This window comes from Ammodytes marinus (assembly GCF_949987685.1).
Source record: "Ammodytes marinus genome assembly, chromosome: 8".
NCBI lineage: Eukaryota > Metazoa > Chordata > Actinopteri > Uranoscopiformes > Ammodytidae > Ammodytes > Ammodytes marinus.
Genome location: NC_137212.1, coordinates 14502356 through 14521795, shown reverse-complemented (window position 1 = coordinate 14521795; position 19440 = coordinate 14502356). Strand labels below are relative to the sequence as shown.

The 19440-nt window shown below is 42.5% G+C and overlaps 1 protein-coding gene across 1 annotated transcript in view; it reads left to right on the top strand.

Annotated features, from left to right (window-relative positions):
• rnf13 (ring finger protein 13) overlaps positions 1-18665 on the top strand; it is a 35376-nt gene extending 16711 nt beyond the window's left edge. Inside the window, exons 5-10 of the mRNA XM_080032476.1 lie at positions 10186-10273; positions 11329-11419; positions 12123-12228; positions 12665-12758; positions 16976-17056; positions 17206-18665. Coding sequence (XP_079888602.1) covers positions 10186-10273; positions 11329-11419; positions 12123-12228; positions 12665-12758; positions 16976-17056; positions 17206-17585 — 840 coding nt within the window. The 3' untranslated portion in view covers positions 17586-18665. The remainder of the gene's footprint in view (positions 1-10185; positions 10274-11328; positions 11420-12122; positions 12229-12664; positions 12759-16975; positions 17057-17205) is intronic.
• The last annotated feature ends 775 nt before the right edge of the window (positions 18666-19440 follow it).

Genomic DNA, 19440 nt, shown 5'->3' with positions numbered 1-19440 from the left:
ATTGCCTATGAGTATTGTGTTAAAACACCCAGTAGCTGGTAGAGATGACAGCTCTTTGCTTGTATTGGAAATTCCCATCGGGACACCTGGGTCCAAAATGTGTCTGGCAAAGGGCGGTTCAGACTAAACTTCCAGTCTGGTATAAATGCTTTTTGTCCTGTCAGGAAGCTGGTGAACTTCATGTGACAGGCCAGAGATCAGGCATCAAACTCTGAACAATTCTCTCATTCAAAAGCATTTACCAGAAGAGCTCGATGGATAAATAGACCAGGCCATGTGTGAGATTTAAATAACAGGGATAGCATGGATTAGGTTTAATAACGTGGAGCTCTAATACATTTATTATTCAACTGTTAATGCATTATAATATATCATTTGTGAACTTATTGCCACATAAAACTGTATACTAAAGGTCCCATCCATATTATGCAAAATGCACTTTTTCGATGTTTTTTAACATAGATATTGGTCCACGACTCCACGGTGTGTCTAGAGACTGCCAAAGTATATAAAAAAAATTCTCTCCTTTTCTCCCCCTCCCCCTTTCTGAAAACTTCCCCAATATAATCCGTTCAGAAGTTCTCTCGCTATAGCGAGAGAAGCCAACTCCCCCCACATTAATAACCAGGAACTTCCACCAATGATAACCATGATGATAACCCCCTCCCCCCTATTACACTAAATTTGCTTTCCCATTGCAGTCTAATAATGCCTCGGTTTTAACATGACAAAGGATAGGAAGCTATTCCTGTAGAAATCAAACTTTGAAGCTAATGTTTTCACTGGTTTTACATCGGCTGAATGTGCCGTTAGCTCACGAGTAGCTTCGCGGTAGCGTCCTACTTTTGCCCCTATTACACTAAGGCCCTGTTTCCACCTGGGATTATGATGTGATTTTGCTGATCACAAGTGGCCAGCTCTCAGTCCGTGTGTTCACACCTGTCTGTCCACAGCTGTGATCGGATACCATTTACCCGCTCTGTATGTAAATCAACACGTACATCATTTCCGTTTGCATTGCTGTTTTTAACCAGTGGGGTTCAAACAAGTTAACATTCAGGGCTGTACAGTGCCACAGTTTCAATCACATTTGCTATTAAAATGCATTATGTGCGAAGATAATTACAAGTCTACAGTAGGTTGACGAGATAGGCTACTGTATCATTTAGACAAGGAGGAGCGATGCACACCACTGCTTAGAGGGCTCTACATTAACACTCGCCAAATGCGGTTAAATATCATAGATAGCATATAAACGTAAAAACTCTTAGGCGAGTAAGTTATTACTCCACTTTGGCTGGTGAAAGATGTGTGCTCGCCGGGCGGCTTTTGTAACGTCTGCCTCTGATACACTCTTGTCACCAGCACTAGAACACGGCTTTCTATATTGCAGTTAAGTTACTGCTTGTGCGAACAGAATATTTCCTGTGCGCCTTCACATTAAAAGCCTGTTACTAGCCAAACGCGAGTTGACTTTTATTTTAAGCAGATAAGAACAGGAAGTCGCTGCCCTGCAGCGCACCAGTCAATAGCAGCGATTTCCGTGTTTTCAGATTTACGCAGTGAAATGAAAACAGAGGACAGAATGCTTGTCATTTACTTATCATTTGCAATACTGGCGGATGCAACTAACGCTCATGAGGCTTCTATAAAAGCTGCATGAACGCCAGTGATGCATTTTCAACGTATTTCCGCTCAGGCAGGGGGCAGCAGTTGAGTAGGCGGTCCCTAATGTGGACAAGAGTCACATTGCTGTTTCCACTACTATTTGAATGCGGACACATCGGACCCAAGCGACGTAAACCACCTCCGAATGTGGTTTTTGTGATCCGATCTCAATGCGTCTTCAGAGTGTTTCCACCTGTAGTTAGAGCTGTATTCATGTGATCAGATCACAAAAACTACATGTTAAAGACAAGTGGAAATGGGGTCTAAACAAACTAATCAAACTTTGAAGCGAATGTTTTCACTGGTTTTACATCGGCTGAATGTGCCGTTAGCTCACGAGTAGCTTCGCGGTAGCATCCTACTTTTGCCCCTATTACACTAACTTTGCTTTCCTATTGCAGTCTAATAATGCCTCGGTTTTAACATGACAAAGGATAGGAAGCTATTCCTGTAGAATCAAACTTTGAAGCTAATGTTTTCACTGATTTTAGTTAGCTCCCGAGTAGCTTCACAGTAGCCTCCATCTTTTGCTGCATTTTGATTGTGAAAATGTTATATCCATTGGCTTGTGGCTGTCAGTGCATCTGTATGAACATAGTCTTTCGTGTAGACAAGGATCGGTCATGTCAAACTGTTCAAAGTATGGCTAAGGTCCTGCGTTAGCCATTTTGGTTATTCACGTGAGGGTAAACACTGTGTTCGCACTGTGTATCACGTAATCACGGCAGAGATGGTGGGAGGGCATAGACCAGCTTCAGGTTCAGCTGAAAGGGTTTAAAGTCCCTCAGCTTATCTTTAGGTGTGGCTATGGCTGTCTCGTTCTCTTCCAGCATATTATCGACAAATCAAACATGTCTGAAAAGCTCTTGATGAGTTGGGAGTGGTCACAAGGACCTTATTTTCTCTGTAACTGTCTAATCTGTGCGGTCAACTTCCCTGAGTAATTGTGAAATTGTCTAATGTGAGTTTTCCTCAACCAGCTGCAGATGAAGCCGGTCAGCTATTTTTCTGGTGGCTTGTAATTTCCCAGCAAACCTTGCTTCCTTCCTACCTCTCCCTTACAGTAGGTTCATTTCATCGTTCGTGCTGCAGTGACCTCGCAGCCCCAGAGGACCCCCCCCCCCCACACACACACACACACAGACCTCAGTCTTTCTTCAAACAGTGATTTAGCTTCCTGCACACACTCACTCAGTCTCATGACAGGGTATGACTATGGCTGACTGGATGTATGACTAGCTCGTGTGTGTGCATGAGAGAGAGAGAGAGAGAGAGAGAGAGAGAGAGAGAGAGAGAGAGGGGAATAGCCATATCTTGTTTTCTGAGCTGTTATGTCTGTTGCAATTTGTTGCAGCAACAAAAAGCTCAGCCTGCTCCCTTTTGGCCTTTATGACACACGTACACACACACACACACACACACACACACACACACACACACACACACACACACACACACACATACATACATACATACACACATATTACACATGGCTGACACAAGTACTTTTTATTACAGATCAGTTCACTTTTTCAATCCCAGGAACACACACACCCTCAGCACTGATGTGGCTACTCCAGTTGTCCTGTTCAGCAGCCGTTGTTGTTTTTACCTTTTTGATAGTTTTATTTTGATAGTGCAAATATTTATTTCTCTACACAGATCTTGCACTCTTATTTCAAATACTCACTTTGGCACCTTATGAAGGAGTTGTCCATTTCTAATTACATCCTCCTGAAATTCTGTTATTATATTTTGAAATATCTAAACGGTTCATTTAAATTTGATAGTTTAAAAAGAACGTATTTTAAATACGAACGGTTGTGTGATTTACTCTAGCCTCATGTAACCTTACTGTAGTATAATAATAATACCAAAACTTGGCAGATATCCAAATCCGGGTATTGGAACGGGATCATACTTGGGAAGACAAGTATTAACAACACATTTAGTGCATACAATGTAGTCTTCTTTACACAAAGAGGTGAGTTGCATGTGTTGCAGCTGCCAGTGTTATCAGTGTAACATGGCCTCTCCCTGCAGTTTGCAGTTTTTATTGAACTCTTAATCTAATCAGCAGTCTGGACCTTGAAACCAAAACCCAGCTCGTCTCTGCTCAGCATTCCTCTGCAAACGCTCAGGAGTAAGAAGGGAGGGAGGGAGGAGAAAGGGAGGTGGGAATGGTTTAGAGAGAGGGGAGGGACAGAGGGTGGAAATATTAGAGAAAGGGCTGGGCAGAATTCTGGAGAAGTTGGCAGTTGAGTTGATATAGCAAGGGTAATGAGGGCAGCGAGAGAGGAGGAGGAGGAGGAGGTAGGGAGGGAAGAGGAAGAAGGAGTTTTGGGCGGGAGAGTCAATGAGAGGAGGAGGCAGACACAGTGGACTTGCCTAGCTGTGTTGTCTTTGGTGGCGGCAACTGGTTAACTGGTACTGTTTAATAATGTACGGGGAGGAAAAGACATTGCATTTGCGGAGTCTTGACTTTTTAAAAAATCTGGACCACCAAGGCAGTTTGACCGGCATCGTGTGAGAAATGGCGCAATGGTCAAGTCTGCTCTATGCAAAGTGACCGGAATGAGCTCCACACACTTTGGTCATTTATACTACCTCCTGGACAAGACAGAAGTGTGGAAGACTAGATGAACGAGGAAATAGAGGAGAGGGTTAGAGGTGGGTTTAAAAAAAAAGGGATAGGAAGACGAAAAAACAGATATTTTTGTAGGGGAAGATGTTAATGGCAGAAAAGGAGGAGAGGCAGAGGAGACAAGTCGATTTGTTTTTAGATGCAGCACTGCATGAGGAGGCTGTGCAGTGTTGGCAGCAGATACACACACACAGGAGAGAATATGCAGTAATTATTTACACACACACACACACACACACACACACACACACACACACACACACACACACACACACAGTGGTGATGCAGCAATACTTAGTGATGCTATCAGCAGTCTCTGTCCACACCACCAGTCTTACAGAAACCGGTCTAGGGGTGGAAAGGCTGATATGACCTGTGTGTGCAGGCATACTTCGCATTTCTATCTTATCGCTAGGTAAATGCACAGAACTATGATGGTATGTGGAGCATGTTGTAAACTCAGCTTTATAAAGCGTCGGCTCTGCTATTTTTAAAGGTCCGAAACGCTTGTGTCTAGCACATGGGAGTCAGGCAGCTTAGGTGGCAACAGTTACACACATCCAGTCAACTGTGACCAATGGGAGCCAGATCCCCCCCGCCTCCCTCCACCTCCATTTTACACTCTTTTTTTTACCCTTCATCATATTCATTCAGTCAGTCCCACGCATTCTTGGGAAGCTTGACAATACAAATGCACAGGTTATGCGGTGCTGTTGAGCTCCAGGCAGCTGCAACCTTCTTGCTTAAACCTGCAGTGTGTAGAATTTTGGATTTTATTTCCTAGCAGATTTTGTAGAAAGTAATTATAATATCCATAAGTACATTTAATTTAGTGCATAATAGCTGAAAAAAAAGTTTTGAATTATTATTTTTTCCCTTAGAAAAGGGTCTCATATATGTCCATATTTCTGCATATTTTGGACCAAGGCCTAGTGCCGCCATCTTGAAAGTGTCATAGTTGGAATGTCATCAGGTGCATTGTTTAAAATTTAGAATTGTTCTTGTCCTTGAAGGCCACTGTAGCTTCTGTTATTATTCCAAAGGGTTGGGGTTACCCAGGGAGCGTTGCATTCTAGAACTTTGTAGAACTTTCTTGATGATGTCATATTACACACTGCACCTTTAAGGGCACACACACTTAAAGGTCTTAGTGCACTTAATGCGAGATATATATATTTTTTTTTAGATAAGTAAGTAATGATTGAGTATTAATTGCTTAAACATTATACCTTCAAATCTGTGCATATTTCAGTCATGACTTAAGGCTTTATCTCGCACAATGTTTTTAACCCACTGACCAGAAAGTTCTGGAGAATGTTCACCCACAGGGCTCCAAAAACAACAGCCAACAAAGTGGAGTCCAATCTGACTTTAAAAAATCCATAATTGGTCAACCTCCATGAATAAACCCTACGCTATCCGACCGTGCGGCATGCCAATTCAAAATATGGTCAGGACACAACAGGGTACCATGATGAGAAAAACAAACCTCTGATGCAAATTTTATGCATTCTACGTTGTTTCTAAATCCAAGGCCTGATGATACAAAAAAAGGTTGCAAAAAGAGAAAACGGAGGCAGAAGTTTCTGGAGCCAACAGCCAAGTAATATCGTAACATGACAGCATTACATTTCAAAATGTGAGAACGGCACTTAGCCACTAGGTTTTCCTGGTGTAGTTACACTATTAGGTGAACTATACACCACTGCCATGCTAGTAAATGTAAAACTCTCACTCTGAACAAAAAAACACAAGTTATTTTCAGCTTGCTGATATACAAGGTAAATAATGTGAAAATCTACATTTTAATTTTGTGGAATTACACACAATCGTAATCCAGTTTGGTGTGTTTTGCTCACTGATTTGAATGTGTGGTCCCACAGGGATAACAGCAATTAAGTGGTTTAATGAAGTTGTTAAATTGACATGGAAGATGGTGCTACAGCTCAGCAAGATGGCTTGCAGATGGTAGAAAAGCATAGTGATGCATTCTGGGTCTAAGCTTGTGTTTATAGCAATGCGCTTGAATTCTATCGGTTTTTTTTTTCCTCTTTTTTTTTCCTGGAGGTTGTCGTCTCATTTTCCCTTTCGCCTTCTCCTTTTTTCTGCCTCTCCACCTCTTGTTTTCTCCCTCTCTTTAGACTTTCAGGAATGCATTGAATATCCTTATCTTTGCCCATGCAAACACAAGGGTGTGCCAGCAGCAGAGGTTGAATTCCTCTGCAGATCCCAGGCAGACAGACCACAGCACACACTGGCACCTCAACAGCGTTTAGCCAAAATGGCTCTTTTCTCCTACTATGAATTGCCCCTGAAAAGACACTGAACCAAACTTTGGAGTTGGTTAGCATTTCTCTTTATCCACTGTCTACTGTCAGCACCTACATTTGATTATTTCATCAGCTAAGTTGACAATAGGCATCAAAGTACAATGACCTCCACAGCTGAACCAAATTTATCTTGTGGTAGTTGTTAGTAGTTTCCTATTGGCATGATATATTTCCAACTACCCAGCTGACCAATACATTTAGGCTCATACTGTAAAATCCTGTCTGTGAGGATTATAAACTATTTTGCAGTGTCTGATAAGCCTTAACTACCATGCATTTCTGGGCTGTTTCTGGTGTGAATGCCAACTGCAACAAATATTATCCTTTACATTAACCCATTGATGACTATGGCACTCTAGGATACATGTCCTTATCTCCTGAGGGTTTTCTGAAAAAATACTACAAATTGTCAACGTTTACCAAAACCTTAATATCTAAGCCTGTGTAGCACATAGAAACATGAAATAAAATACATTTAAAAGTTAAGGGTCACGGGTTATTAAAAAATGACTGACTCCCGCTGTCAGGAGCCGATCAGCTGGTCCAAACAGCTGTAACACGGAGATGAAAACGAAACTGAAACTAAACTATCGCCTGGCTGGGCTGACTTGAGTTGGAGCAGCCAAATATAGCCTAAATGAATACATATTGTTACTAAATAGAAAAAATGTGTTGTGTGATTTTATTCAGTAGCCTACAGTAGACCTAGATTCTGCGCTCCAAACGCCACTAACTGTTCTGTAATACACTATCGCCGATCAACACACAGCCGGCTTCTTTTTTTCTTTTTTTTCTTTTTGATTGACGTGATTTTCGGCAAACCACACAACATTTGGGTGGTCACGTGGTCTTAAAAAAATCAACAAAACCCACCTCATGTGTATGAACCAATGACAGTACATTCTATGCTGCACGTGCCCATGAAAATTAGATAAAGCAACAATGCTGCGCCACGCAGCAGCCGGCAGGAGCTACAATGTTGCGTCGCGTAGCATCCGGTATCAATGGGTTAACTGTTGCTCATAATTGTTTTGATAATTAGTTTTACTGAATGGAAAAGAAGCAGAAGACGTTAGTTTCACAATCATGATTTGTCATAATATTAAGGCCGTGTTCTCCCGTTATTAGTATCATCACTACCTCTTTTGTTGATTTACTGATTCATTGTTTAAATCTAAAATACCTAAAATGTATTATGCCCATCAGTGATGTCTGACACACACACACACACACGCACGCACATGCACACGCACACACACACACACACACACACACACACACACACACACAAAGTGTTCTTGTGTGTGTCACTTATCCAGACAGCCTGCCTTTAGACACGCACACAGGAGCCATTGATACCTCCACACAATACACCCTCACAAGCAAACACACGGGATCACAATGCCGGGGTTGCCATACACGCTGCTTCACGTATGCCTGTGCATAAAATTACGATGACAAGGAACACACAAAAGACAGTGCTATCTTCTATTAGCTGGCCATGCAGGCCACGACACACACACACACACACACAAACAGACACACTGTTCATCCCTCACAAGTCTAAATGCATTTCCTTGCATCACAGCAGAGTACAATGGTGGTATAAAGAGGCCTGGCCGAGCTGCAGGCCCAACACACAAACACTGATCGCTCAGGTTAGTCAGTGACCTCCTTCTATTATTTAACAGAGCAGATGACTCATATCTTTCAGAGTGTGACCCAAGCTTCACAGATTTGTCTCCTGCACTGCCACGCATCACGGTCTCACTCTCACTGTCTGGCTTTGGGGCGGGTGTTCATTTACCACAGGAGGGTGGCACATGCTCTGACTGATAATTAACGTCAGCATTTCCTCAGTGGCTTCAGGCGGCAGTGGTTTAATAGAAGAAAATCAACCCTTTGGATGCTCTTAATTTGTCAATTCATCTGTGATGTTCAGTGGTTTCCAGATAGTTTTTTTTCTGTAGCTACAATACCCCAGGCTTCCTTACCTGCTACTATCGCAGCAATCATATTTTATTTTTTTATTTATTTTTGCAGAAATACCTTCATGTATTGTGTCTCTAAAAAGAAGCCATTGGGTTTTTGATTCATAGGAACTGGTGTGATGTTTACTGTTGATGAAAAGAAACATATCCACAAATTTGATTATAGTTGTAAGAGACACAATCTTGATCACATTTTTTCAGTGCTTAAAAAATAAGAAGTATATTCAAGCCATGTTCACTAATGGTGGTTTCCCTGGTAGGAGAAACAATCAAGGCTTCCCTTCTCAATTTTAGAGGAAACGTACAATCCATAGTCTGCTTCTCTTTGTGTAAGAACACATAATGAATCATTCCAGGATTATTTTGTCACATCCTATTTCCTGCAACACATCTGCTGTAAGCTATCAGCCACAACAATGCCTACACAGGATACTGTGGCCCTCTATACTGTTCCAGAGCCATGAAATCAGCCTCACAGGTGGAAGATCCACAATACAGCAGTTTCCTATGGATCCATTATGATGCAGCACACATTGCCCCTCTGCTGCTGGGAAGATCCCTGTTAAAAAAAAAACATCTGTAGTGTCTTCTTCAGCATAACATCTTTCTGGAAGAATAACCTTTTGTGGGATTTAAGGTTTAAGTGTTAATCGTCTACAGTCACTGTATGGCGAGCGCAGTAAACCTTGAATAACATTCAAATAATTAAGAGATTTTACAAGATTTTTTTTCGTGTTTCTTTGTGTGTTTTCACTTCTGAATAACTAAAATCAAAGTGTTCCACTCATTGAAAAAGCCACAAATACACCAATTAGTTCAGTTTATTTAAACTGCCGCTCGCTGTCTCATTATATTTATGTAATCACAGTCACATGGACAACACAACTTTCTTGCTAAATTGATTTCGTTATGTAACATTCAATCTATGTTTCTGTGCTTCATGCTGAGAGAGAATTAGAGATGTTTTCGTGCCAGACACTTTGCTGACAAACAATCAGCTTTGAAATTGGTCATTCACAATACCTGAGCCTCGACGGCATGCTGGCTTATTTGAATTTGAATATATCGGTCTTGACAGATATGAAAAGAGAAATAAATTGCTTTTTTCTGGATACCAGCTGTACACGCACGCATGCACACACACACACACACACACACACACATACGGTAAACATTTGGATGAATGCTGTAGCATCTGTCTTTATGCAGCAGTGAGAGGCTTAACGTCTTTCGGAAGAGGTAACGGGGACACTTCTATGATTAATGACAGTGTGGGCATGGTGGCATGTTTATGCAACAGTTTAAACACACAAGCAGGCATAGACATGTACACAACTACACCTGTTGTGCCAAAATGTAAAAGTCATTCTTATTTTAGCCAGTTTTAGATTAGATGTGCCAAATCTGCACGGCTTAAAGCTAATACAACCCTACATTTTAAAACATGGAAAGATCTCTTTTTTTCAATCAGGTGAAAACATCTTAATACTTTTTTGCAAATAGCTTGTCAACTGATTACAAATTTAGTAAAATTCAGTTTGTCTCCTCGCAGGTCCTCAATGCTCAAAAAGCCGGGTACAAGGCCGCCATTGTTCACAATGTGGACTCCAATGACTTAATCAGCATGGGATCCAATGATCGTAAGTTACAACCACCCACTCCTTTTCTGTATTTTCATCAACACATCAGCATTTAGTTTCCTACTGAAAGATCTTGGGTATCTCTGTTGACAGATGATGTGTCTTTGTTTTTCTCTGAGCCTGAGGAAAAGCTGGGACATTTTAAAGTTACAAGCCCATTTCAAGTCTCAAGATGTATTTAAACAGGGATATGATGCCTTGCAGCACCGTTGCACTCCCTCCCTTTGAATTTGTGTTGTCCCTGCTCTAGCCCAATTCTTTCAGTGAACTGTAACCTTCTCCTCTCACTTGAGGGGTTGCAATACAGTCATTCATTTTCCAGATGTTTTTTTTTACTCTGGATTAAAATGAGAAGATCTCACAAGCTTGATGTTTTATACATTTGGTATTGCCAGTTGTGGAGAGATTTCGCCGTCACTTTAAATTGCTCGAGGTGTCAGCACGCTTCAAACAAACTGATGTTCAGACGACAGGGCTGGTTTAGACCGTTTCCAAAAAAGACAATTCCGACCAATATCTCCCAAGCTGTCTGTTTTCATTAGTAACAAACGTGTAAATATTCACATTTCAAAGACTGAAAGCAGTGAGTTTTTGAGGTGCTATTTTTTCCTTGAAAATGGCTAAACCGTTAAGCTATTTTTTTATTTGTCGATTCATGTCCTGTCAATCAACTAATTATTAATTGAGTCATCGTTTGCCTGTCAAGTTCCACTATTGCGTCCTTCTTCAACAGATATATTTGGCTCTTTTTTTTCTTAAACCTGTTGACAATCAAAAGTTAAATTTTAATTTTTTTTAAAACACAATAGTTGAGCTAAGCAAACTCTCATATGTGGTTAAAACCTCCAAGAGAAGGAAGTAAGTGGGCCATGCGTCAAGATTTTTTTTGTCAAATCCTGAGACATTTGAATAAAATGTCTTCATTTGCTACTAACAAGTCTCATATTTGTGTTTCCCTGAAAAGAGAACATCATGTTTCAGGGTTGCTCAGTGGACCTATACAGTTACATGATATATTATTCCATATAGGTTTTTTTGTTTGTTTCCCTTTTCAGTGGATGTTATGAAGCAGATAGATATTCCCTCTGTGTTTGTGAGCGAGGACACTGCCAACTCTCTGAAAGAAGACTACGCGTATGACAAGGGGTAAGTCTAAACCCAAATCTCAATTCCCTGCTTGTCATTAGTAATAGAAGCTGGTATTTTCTTTGTCCTCACCCTGAGCTTTTCGCAGTGTAACATATCGAAGAGACGGTAGCTTTTTCACGCCAAACTGTCTGGCCATTCTTGGCTTTCCCAGCTCTTCCGTACAGGTTTATTTTAATGTTGTCACAGAATAATAACAGGCAAAGGATTTGTCTTGTGATGTACTGTCACTGCGGCTGAGGTGTTAATGAAATGTCTCAGCCTGTCAGAGGGGCCCGACAGACTCACGGCATTAAAGTTGCAGTTTTCCACTTTTAAATCAGCTGGTGTGTCTTTGTGAATGTGGTGCTTGTCAGATACCATCCACATACATGAGGGTTGTTCGCAAGTATTTTGCAAAGGAATGAACACCAAACATGGTATTGGCAGAGTCTTGTCAGTGTGGCTGTTACACATTGGACTGGTGCAGAGATATGTCTTCTGAAGAGGGAATACAGTGAAATAAGTAGAGCTTGTTCCCCATTGATTAACATTGTGAAATGTCTTCTTTTTTTCCGCACAAAGGTCATTCTAAATGAATCTGTACGGGGTTGCAGCCAAGACAATGAGCCAATAAAATGCTGCCGTAATACAGCCTCTGCCCCATGCCAGTGTGTGTCTATTCTGTGCCAACATCTGACAACTGATCTGCTTGTATTTCCAGGGGACATGTGGTCCTGATGCCGGACTTCAGCCTGCCACTGGAATATTACCTGATCCCTTTCCTCATCATCGTGGGTATCTGCCTCATCCTCATTGTGGTTTTCATGGTAGGTCAAGACATCTCACAAGTCAAAGCACAAGGCTTCTCCTGAGCAGTTTTAAAGATCAATTGTTATTTTATTTTAATCCAATGCAGTTCTCTAAATTCAATGATTTGAGAAGCAGAAAATACCTGGTATTGTAAAGGCTTCTTGCATCCAGAGGATACACAAGCCTCTTAACCACTCCCTTTAAGATTGTTTTACTTTACCATGTTAGGAAAAGCAAAAAATGTATGTGTCCAGTTTGGCTCTTAAGGAAGTAGTTTTACAGTGGAAGGCTGATATCTGATTTGGGCTCCAAGCATTTCACTTTCCACAGGTGACAGCATTGCTAAGGAGAAAAAAAATCACCCAAACAGCTTATTTGTTACTCAGCTCCTGGACAAGAAGTACAGATTTAAATGGATTTTTACATGTTTTTCTTTTCTTCTGCTGCTTCTAGATCACCAAGTTTGTCCAGGATCGACACAGGGCTCGGAGGAGCCGCCTGCGCAAAGATCAGCTCAAGAAACTTCCCATCCACAAGTTCAAGAAAGGTATGTAGGGCGGTCTCAAAAACATCTCAATTACCTGTCGCTGTACCATTGTAGTAAATACTCTCCGGGGAATAAACATTGTAGCCTTGTCCCACCAGACCACCTTACTTCATTTCATTTGTACAGAAGGTCTAGAATCGCTCAATTGTCAAACGTAAACTCACATGAAGGCGGGTGTCTGTTGAAGTTGAAAACAATTGGATCTGCCCAGTGCCACTCTGGATCTGCCAACCAATCGCATAATGTTTGGCCGGCTTCTGCAACTGAAACTGGCGCACGTCATTGTTCTCAGCCACTCCCTCTGTTCGCTGATTGGACAAGTAAAAAGTCTGCAGGAGAAAACCCGCAAATATACCGCGGACCCAGACTCACTACTGAAGGGAGATGAAAATTGAGCGGAAATAGGTAGGCGGGTGGTGCCAGGCTATACACATTGTACATTGGACTGAAAATGTAGGGCAACAAATCAAAAAATCCTCTTAGTCAGTTACTCATCCTGACTCTAACCTTTGACCTCAGAGTCTGTAGACGTGCTATTTACTCCTCCGCCGTGCTGCTCTTTCTCACATGATTTGGCCCAGAACAGAAATGTCATCAGTGTATTACGGCACATCATTCCTCTGTGGAGCTCCGCACCTTGGAGCTAATCGGATTAATATGGACTTCATTTATTTCATTTTTTTCTCCCACAAAGCCCTTTGTAGTAGATGTACACCTCTTCTCTGTTGAGACTGGACACGTGACAGGCTCAGTCATGCAAGAGGCCTGACTGGGGGTCCAAAGTGTGTTTATATTTTTTATCTCAAACGTGTTGAGCGGATGTGTACAGCATGTGCCGCTTGTTTGTAAGGACACTAGGATACAGATTTGGTAAATGCTTTATCTGTGTGTGAATCTGGGCATTTGAGTAGAATTTTTTTTACTACCTCTGGTTTCTTCTTCTATTTAGGTGCGTAGGTCAGACTACAGCATTGTTTTGCAATGTAAAATCCTCTTTGTGTTCTGGTCAAGTGAATTCCTTTTTGTGTATTTAGAGGTTTTATGTGCCGACTGCGTTTCCTTCCGGCAGCTGCGTTTTGCAGACTGGAAAGCCCCCTGACTCCAGTCATGTGTGCCGGGGAACACCGGGGCGCTTTATAGTCTACGGGTGGTGCATAATAACCAGTAGCCCCCTTGCAAAGCTGCTAATTGAGGGGGTTATGAGGCGAGCTGCTCCTCCCCGCCTGGCAGTAACAGATGCACGTGCAACACACACTCTGCAAAAAAAGCAGCGTGTGGTGCTCTCATAGCTGTTTTTTTGTCACGTCAGGCTTTGTAGTTAGTGCGCTGTGGCTGGCTGTGTCTGCTGCATGCGGTGCCCACTGTGACTCAGGGTTTCCACAGGGCCACTGCTGCAGTCGGCCTTGGCCCCCCACTGGCTTCAGGGAGTTGAGATGTGCGGGACTCGACCTTGAGGGGCAGCAGCGTCTGCGCTCCCGTCAGCTGAGTCAGAGCGTTTTGGCGGCACAGGAAGGGGACACCAAATCTCCACCTAATCACCTTTTAAGCCCCCGTGCTCTGGAGCAATGCAAAGCTTGGCAGAGAACCAGAGTCAGTGGGAGGGAGGGGCTGTAACAGAGGGACAGTGCCACTGTTGTCTGGTGGGGGCATATTGTTAGCCAGTGTTTACAACAGGTGAGAAGAAGCTTCTTTGATTTTTATCGATGTTGTGTCATTAGAATTTTTTTTTCTCAAAATAACCATGGATTCAGTTGCTAGGTGGTATTAAGAATGCACAAGAGATAGAGAAAATCAATCATCTATCAATCTCTGCAAACACTGTGTTAGTTATGTGGCAGTTGTTTTTCTGCCTTTTTTCACATAATTTGTCCCCACTGTTATATTAAGGGCAGAGGTGGTGATGGCAGGCGTTGGACAGTGTCAGACTTGCATGTGTGTGGAAATTTGTGCACACAGGCAGAAATGAATAGTAGCTAACACAAAGGGAGGCTGTGTGGATGGATGGTGCACAATGCCTCGATAAAAAACCACGTTGCCCGTGTAATTGACACACAATACCAGTCTGAGCAGCAGCGTGAATATACTGTATTATGTAATAACAGCTGTCGGCGTACAGCGCTTCTCTGCCATTAACTTGACTTACGCTCTAGTTTTATTGCAGGGCCTTTACGTCATCCCCTCTTTGGCTTTTGGCCTGACGTTTTGGACCTCTGGATGCAGAGTTTGGCCAGCACACACACACACGCTCACACACACACACAGAAACTGTAAACTATCTGAGAAGGCGAGGGCGATTGTTTTTTGGCCCATGGTTTAGACTAAGAGGCTGAACTCTCCCCCTGACCTCCAGTCCGATCCCGCCTTGTGCATGATGAGTCACTCAAACCCTCCCCACAGCTTCCCGCTTCCATGCTATAGGCGGGGAGTTGAGCACACACACACATACACACTGAACAGAGCAGCTGCAGTGTCTCAGCCGTCTGTGTGTATGTGAGGCATGTTGATGTCTGTACAGAGGACCAGTCTCTGCTTGCTGGAGTTCAGTAGGACAGCGTGGTTCCTCAGAGAGCTGGGAAGGCTGGCTGATTAATGAAAGATAGAGGCAAAAAGAGCTGCACAAGTCCTTTTTCTAAGATGTGCTACTGGCCCAGAAAACTAAAATGTACAGTAAGGGATTCCCAGCATCTAGAAAAAGTGCACAAATTGCCAAAAAATTTAAAAAAAAAATTAGATTGGCTTTGAAAAATACTGTATATGTAACCATACAACTTCAAAGTTGACTCAACTCATGACACAACAAGCACCATGATATATTGAGACGTGTGGAGATTAACACTCTTCATTTGTATTTTCTCTATACCCTGACAGTTGTATTATGAGTTTCTACATTTCTTTTTTAACACACACTGATCTTGACACTTTGTAATGTACCTGTTAAGACTTCATGGAAAGGAATCTCAGCTCACATGTAATGATGTTACTGAAACTGATCCCTGTCATGAGCCTCTTGAAATCAGGAGTCTTTGATCAGCAGGAGTGGAGGTATTTGATCCGTGACAAGCGATGAGTGGACATGACTGTGAGTTATGTTCTGCCGCAGAGCATGTCCTCTGCTATGAGTTGTCTTTGAGGATTTGCAGTCAACTTGGAACTGTTGTTGGTTTAAAAATATTACAGTATATACTGTATATCAAATTTAAAATGATCGTTAAAGGTGTTATATATGTGCATCTGTTTTCAAGCATTCCAAGCGACACACTGAGTCCTGTCTTTTAGTTCAGGAAGCCACTGAACCCTTTTCTCTATGCTTTGCTCAAAAATAGCTCTTTGAGTGCCAAAGTTCAGCATTTCCTGAGTGTGCCCTGGACCACTGCCTGCACAAACGTTCCCTCACCCTGACCGTCCAGCATCGGCCTTGGACAGTGAGAACTAGAGAGGAAACTGAAGAAAAAAGATGGGGATGATTTTGAGGGAGATGTTTGGTAGAAGGAAAAGTGCAGAACTAAAAGTGCAAAGAGAAAGGAGCCGAGTCAAAAACATCAGCCTGAGTTTAAGTTGCTGACGCTCAAAGAGAAAAAAGGAAGGGGGTGGGGGGGGGGCTGGTTGATGTGACTCCCCATCCTTATACGGTCACATGCAGCCCTGGCACCGACACACAGCAGAGTCCAGTCGGGGAAAACATGCTCATTTAGAGCTTACATAAACACACCGGCCCACAGCTCTTCTCCCTCCCTCCTTCCAGCACGGGCAGGGAAGAGGAAGGGAAGGAAAAGGAGAAGAACGCTGTGGAATTTGAAAGGGTGGGGGGGGGGGGGTGCGTTGATAAATTCCTGCGCTTTTAGCTAACAGAGGTACTTTGCACCTCCCGTAATGTCAGGAATTGCGGTCCTGGCGGTTTAGCAGCCATCCTCCTTGCAGGCTGGGATTGAATGGAAAAGTATTTGTGGAATTGACACAAAGAATTTAAGGGAAATTAGACACGTGAAGGATCAACTATTCATGAGCCTAATGGATGTATGCATGAGACTTGACTTGGCTCTTTTAGTCAATTCAATTAAATTTATAGCTGGTATGACTATATGTCAGAGCCATGCAGGTATCGGACCATAATGCACTTCCCTTGGCCAATGAATAAAATACTTAATTGTCATTATACAAATGTGTCTAGTTAAAATCAGTCTGGAGATACTTGAATACTTGTTGTCTTTGTGATCCAGGGGACAGCTATGACGTATGTGCCATCTGCCTGGACGAATATGAAGAAGGGGACAAACTCAGAGTGCTGCCATGTTCCCACGGTGAGTGGCACTGCAACATACCTCATTAACCTTTCTTTAGGGCTCATGACACACCTAGCCAAACTCAAAAGATCTAATAAAGTTGCTGTGTGAATGCGACTGGTGGGTAACCTTTTTCCACTGGATGTATCTTTTTGTCGCCCCCTCAGCCTACCACAGTAAGTGCGTGGACCCCTGGCTGACCAAAACCAAGAAGACGTGTCCGGTGTGCAAGCAGAAAGTTGTCCCCTCCCAGGGCGACTCGGACTCGGACTCCGATGATGGGGAGAGCGGCCCCGATGACAACGAGGAGGTGTCTGAGAGCACGCCGCTGCTGCGCTCCCTGGCCTCCACCAGCGCACACTCCTTTGGCACCATGTCAGGGGCGTCGCGCTCCGAGCACGACCCAGAGTCTTCAGACTACGAAGACCAAGAGCTGGACAGCAGCAGCAGCAGCAGCAGTGAGGAGGAGGTCACCGTGGAGACCGTGGTGGTGCAGATGCAGCAGCCCTGCTCTGATGGCCACGACAACGACCTGCCGCGAGCTTAACCGACAGCCGTAGAGACATTGGGTTGGGGGGGGGGGGATTTGTCACTGCAAATTCTTCTGTCACTTGCTTACAAGACATTGTAATGTATCATCCCTACAAGTTTCAAATCTTACGTTCTATCTTTAACATGATTATGGAGTAAGTGCTGATTGACAGGAAGATGGTGAGCATATCTTAATAGGCGCAGATTTGACAGCACTGGTGACACTGATGTACAGTAGACAGTTATACTGTACTCGAGTCAGTCTTAAAAAGATGATACGAAATTAGGCAGAACAGTCTAGAGGTCCTCAACGCGCACGGTCACGCTTGACACAAAGTTCAGTACAACAAATACTGTGTATATAAGACATATAGATCACAATAAGTTGCATCTTTACCTCTTGATTATCTCCTGTCCTACATATTTCAGGTGGTGGGGGAAGTTTCATTATTGTACATACAATGTTCATGCTACACTGACACCTTGAAACTGCTATGCAGCATCCTTTTTGTAAAATTGAACTAACATTCGGCAAGTACAGAAACATTACAAGCCACAGCAATATATATATATTTTTTTGCCAATATATTTCTGACCTGACGTAGGTTGGTCCTCTCTTTGTGTTGTGCCATGGTTAATCTGTTACAGTGATTCACATTTAGGGAGACTGAAGCCAAACCATTCTGGGAATAGAATGTCTTTATCATCCACCGGGGTGGAAATTTGTCACAACGCATTCAAAGCAAAGAACGTGCAAAGAATTGTGACATCACTAGTGTGAGAGACACTCGAGTAAAACTGTCCGCACTGCCTGTGGTAAATTTATTTTGGCTGCTCCAGAACTATCACTTCATTTAATACAAGCGTTTATTGGATGAAAGGCCTTGTATCCCACATTTGAATGACCTTCTCATTTTAATACGGTTTATAGTAAATATGCTTAAATTAATCTGTTTCTTCATAACACTGCTGATTTTTGTTCATGAAACCTGTTGCCTTTTTCAGTTGATGTCTTTTGTTAGTGTATTCCTGCTCATGTACTCTGAATTCACTTCAATAAAACAAAAATGACACCTGGCAAAGACTGTTCATGGTTAAGCTATTAACAATCCAGCTTCCATCCTATTCCTTTCACCTAATTTGTTCAGCCCTAAAGTACCTGTTTGAACGTTTGCCATTCGCGACTGCAGGTTTTGTTGTACCATGTGTAGCCGCAATGTGTTCATCTGGGGGTATTTAAAAGGTTCCAGTAAACCTAATGACTGGATTATCTGATACAAATCAGCCTGTTTTATTTGGGCATGGCTCATTAGCAAGTGGGATTGATGGGACCTCTTGTCAGATATCACAAATTTTCTGTTAAGAGTGCAATTTTACCTCCAAGCACAAGATGGGGGATTTCCTGGTAAGCCTTTTCATTTCATTTCATTTAACTTTTATTTATCCTCGAGAGACCAATTGAGGAGTGACCCTCATTTACAATGATGTCGAGTTCAAAGCAAATTCAAAGGAAAAACAATACATAAACAATATTCAATGCAAAAACATCAAGGGTATTAAGTGACTAGGGAGTGAAAACTAGGCAAATGTCATTCCCCATCACCTGCAATACCCTGTTGGGTATATAATACAATGCCCCGAGTCATTTTTGAATAACGATTTGGTTTCATTGCCATTAAATTAAATTTGCCTCCAATTTAGGAACAATCACAAATTGGCAAAACATTTGGTGGCTGTTCTGGAGCTTTCAATCACGTCGCATGATCTTTATCAGAAGATGGGTTTGCCAAGTTGTCATGGAAAGTGCAGATGTTTAAATGTTTTCTGACCACTTTTAAAAAGGACGTAGCGTCCATGTTGGGTTGAAAGTG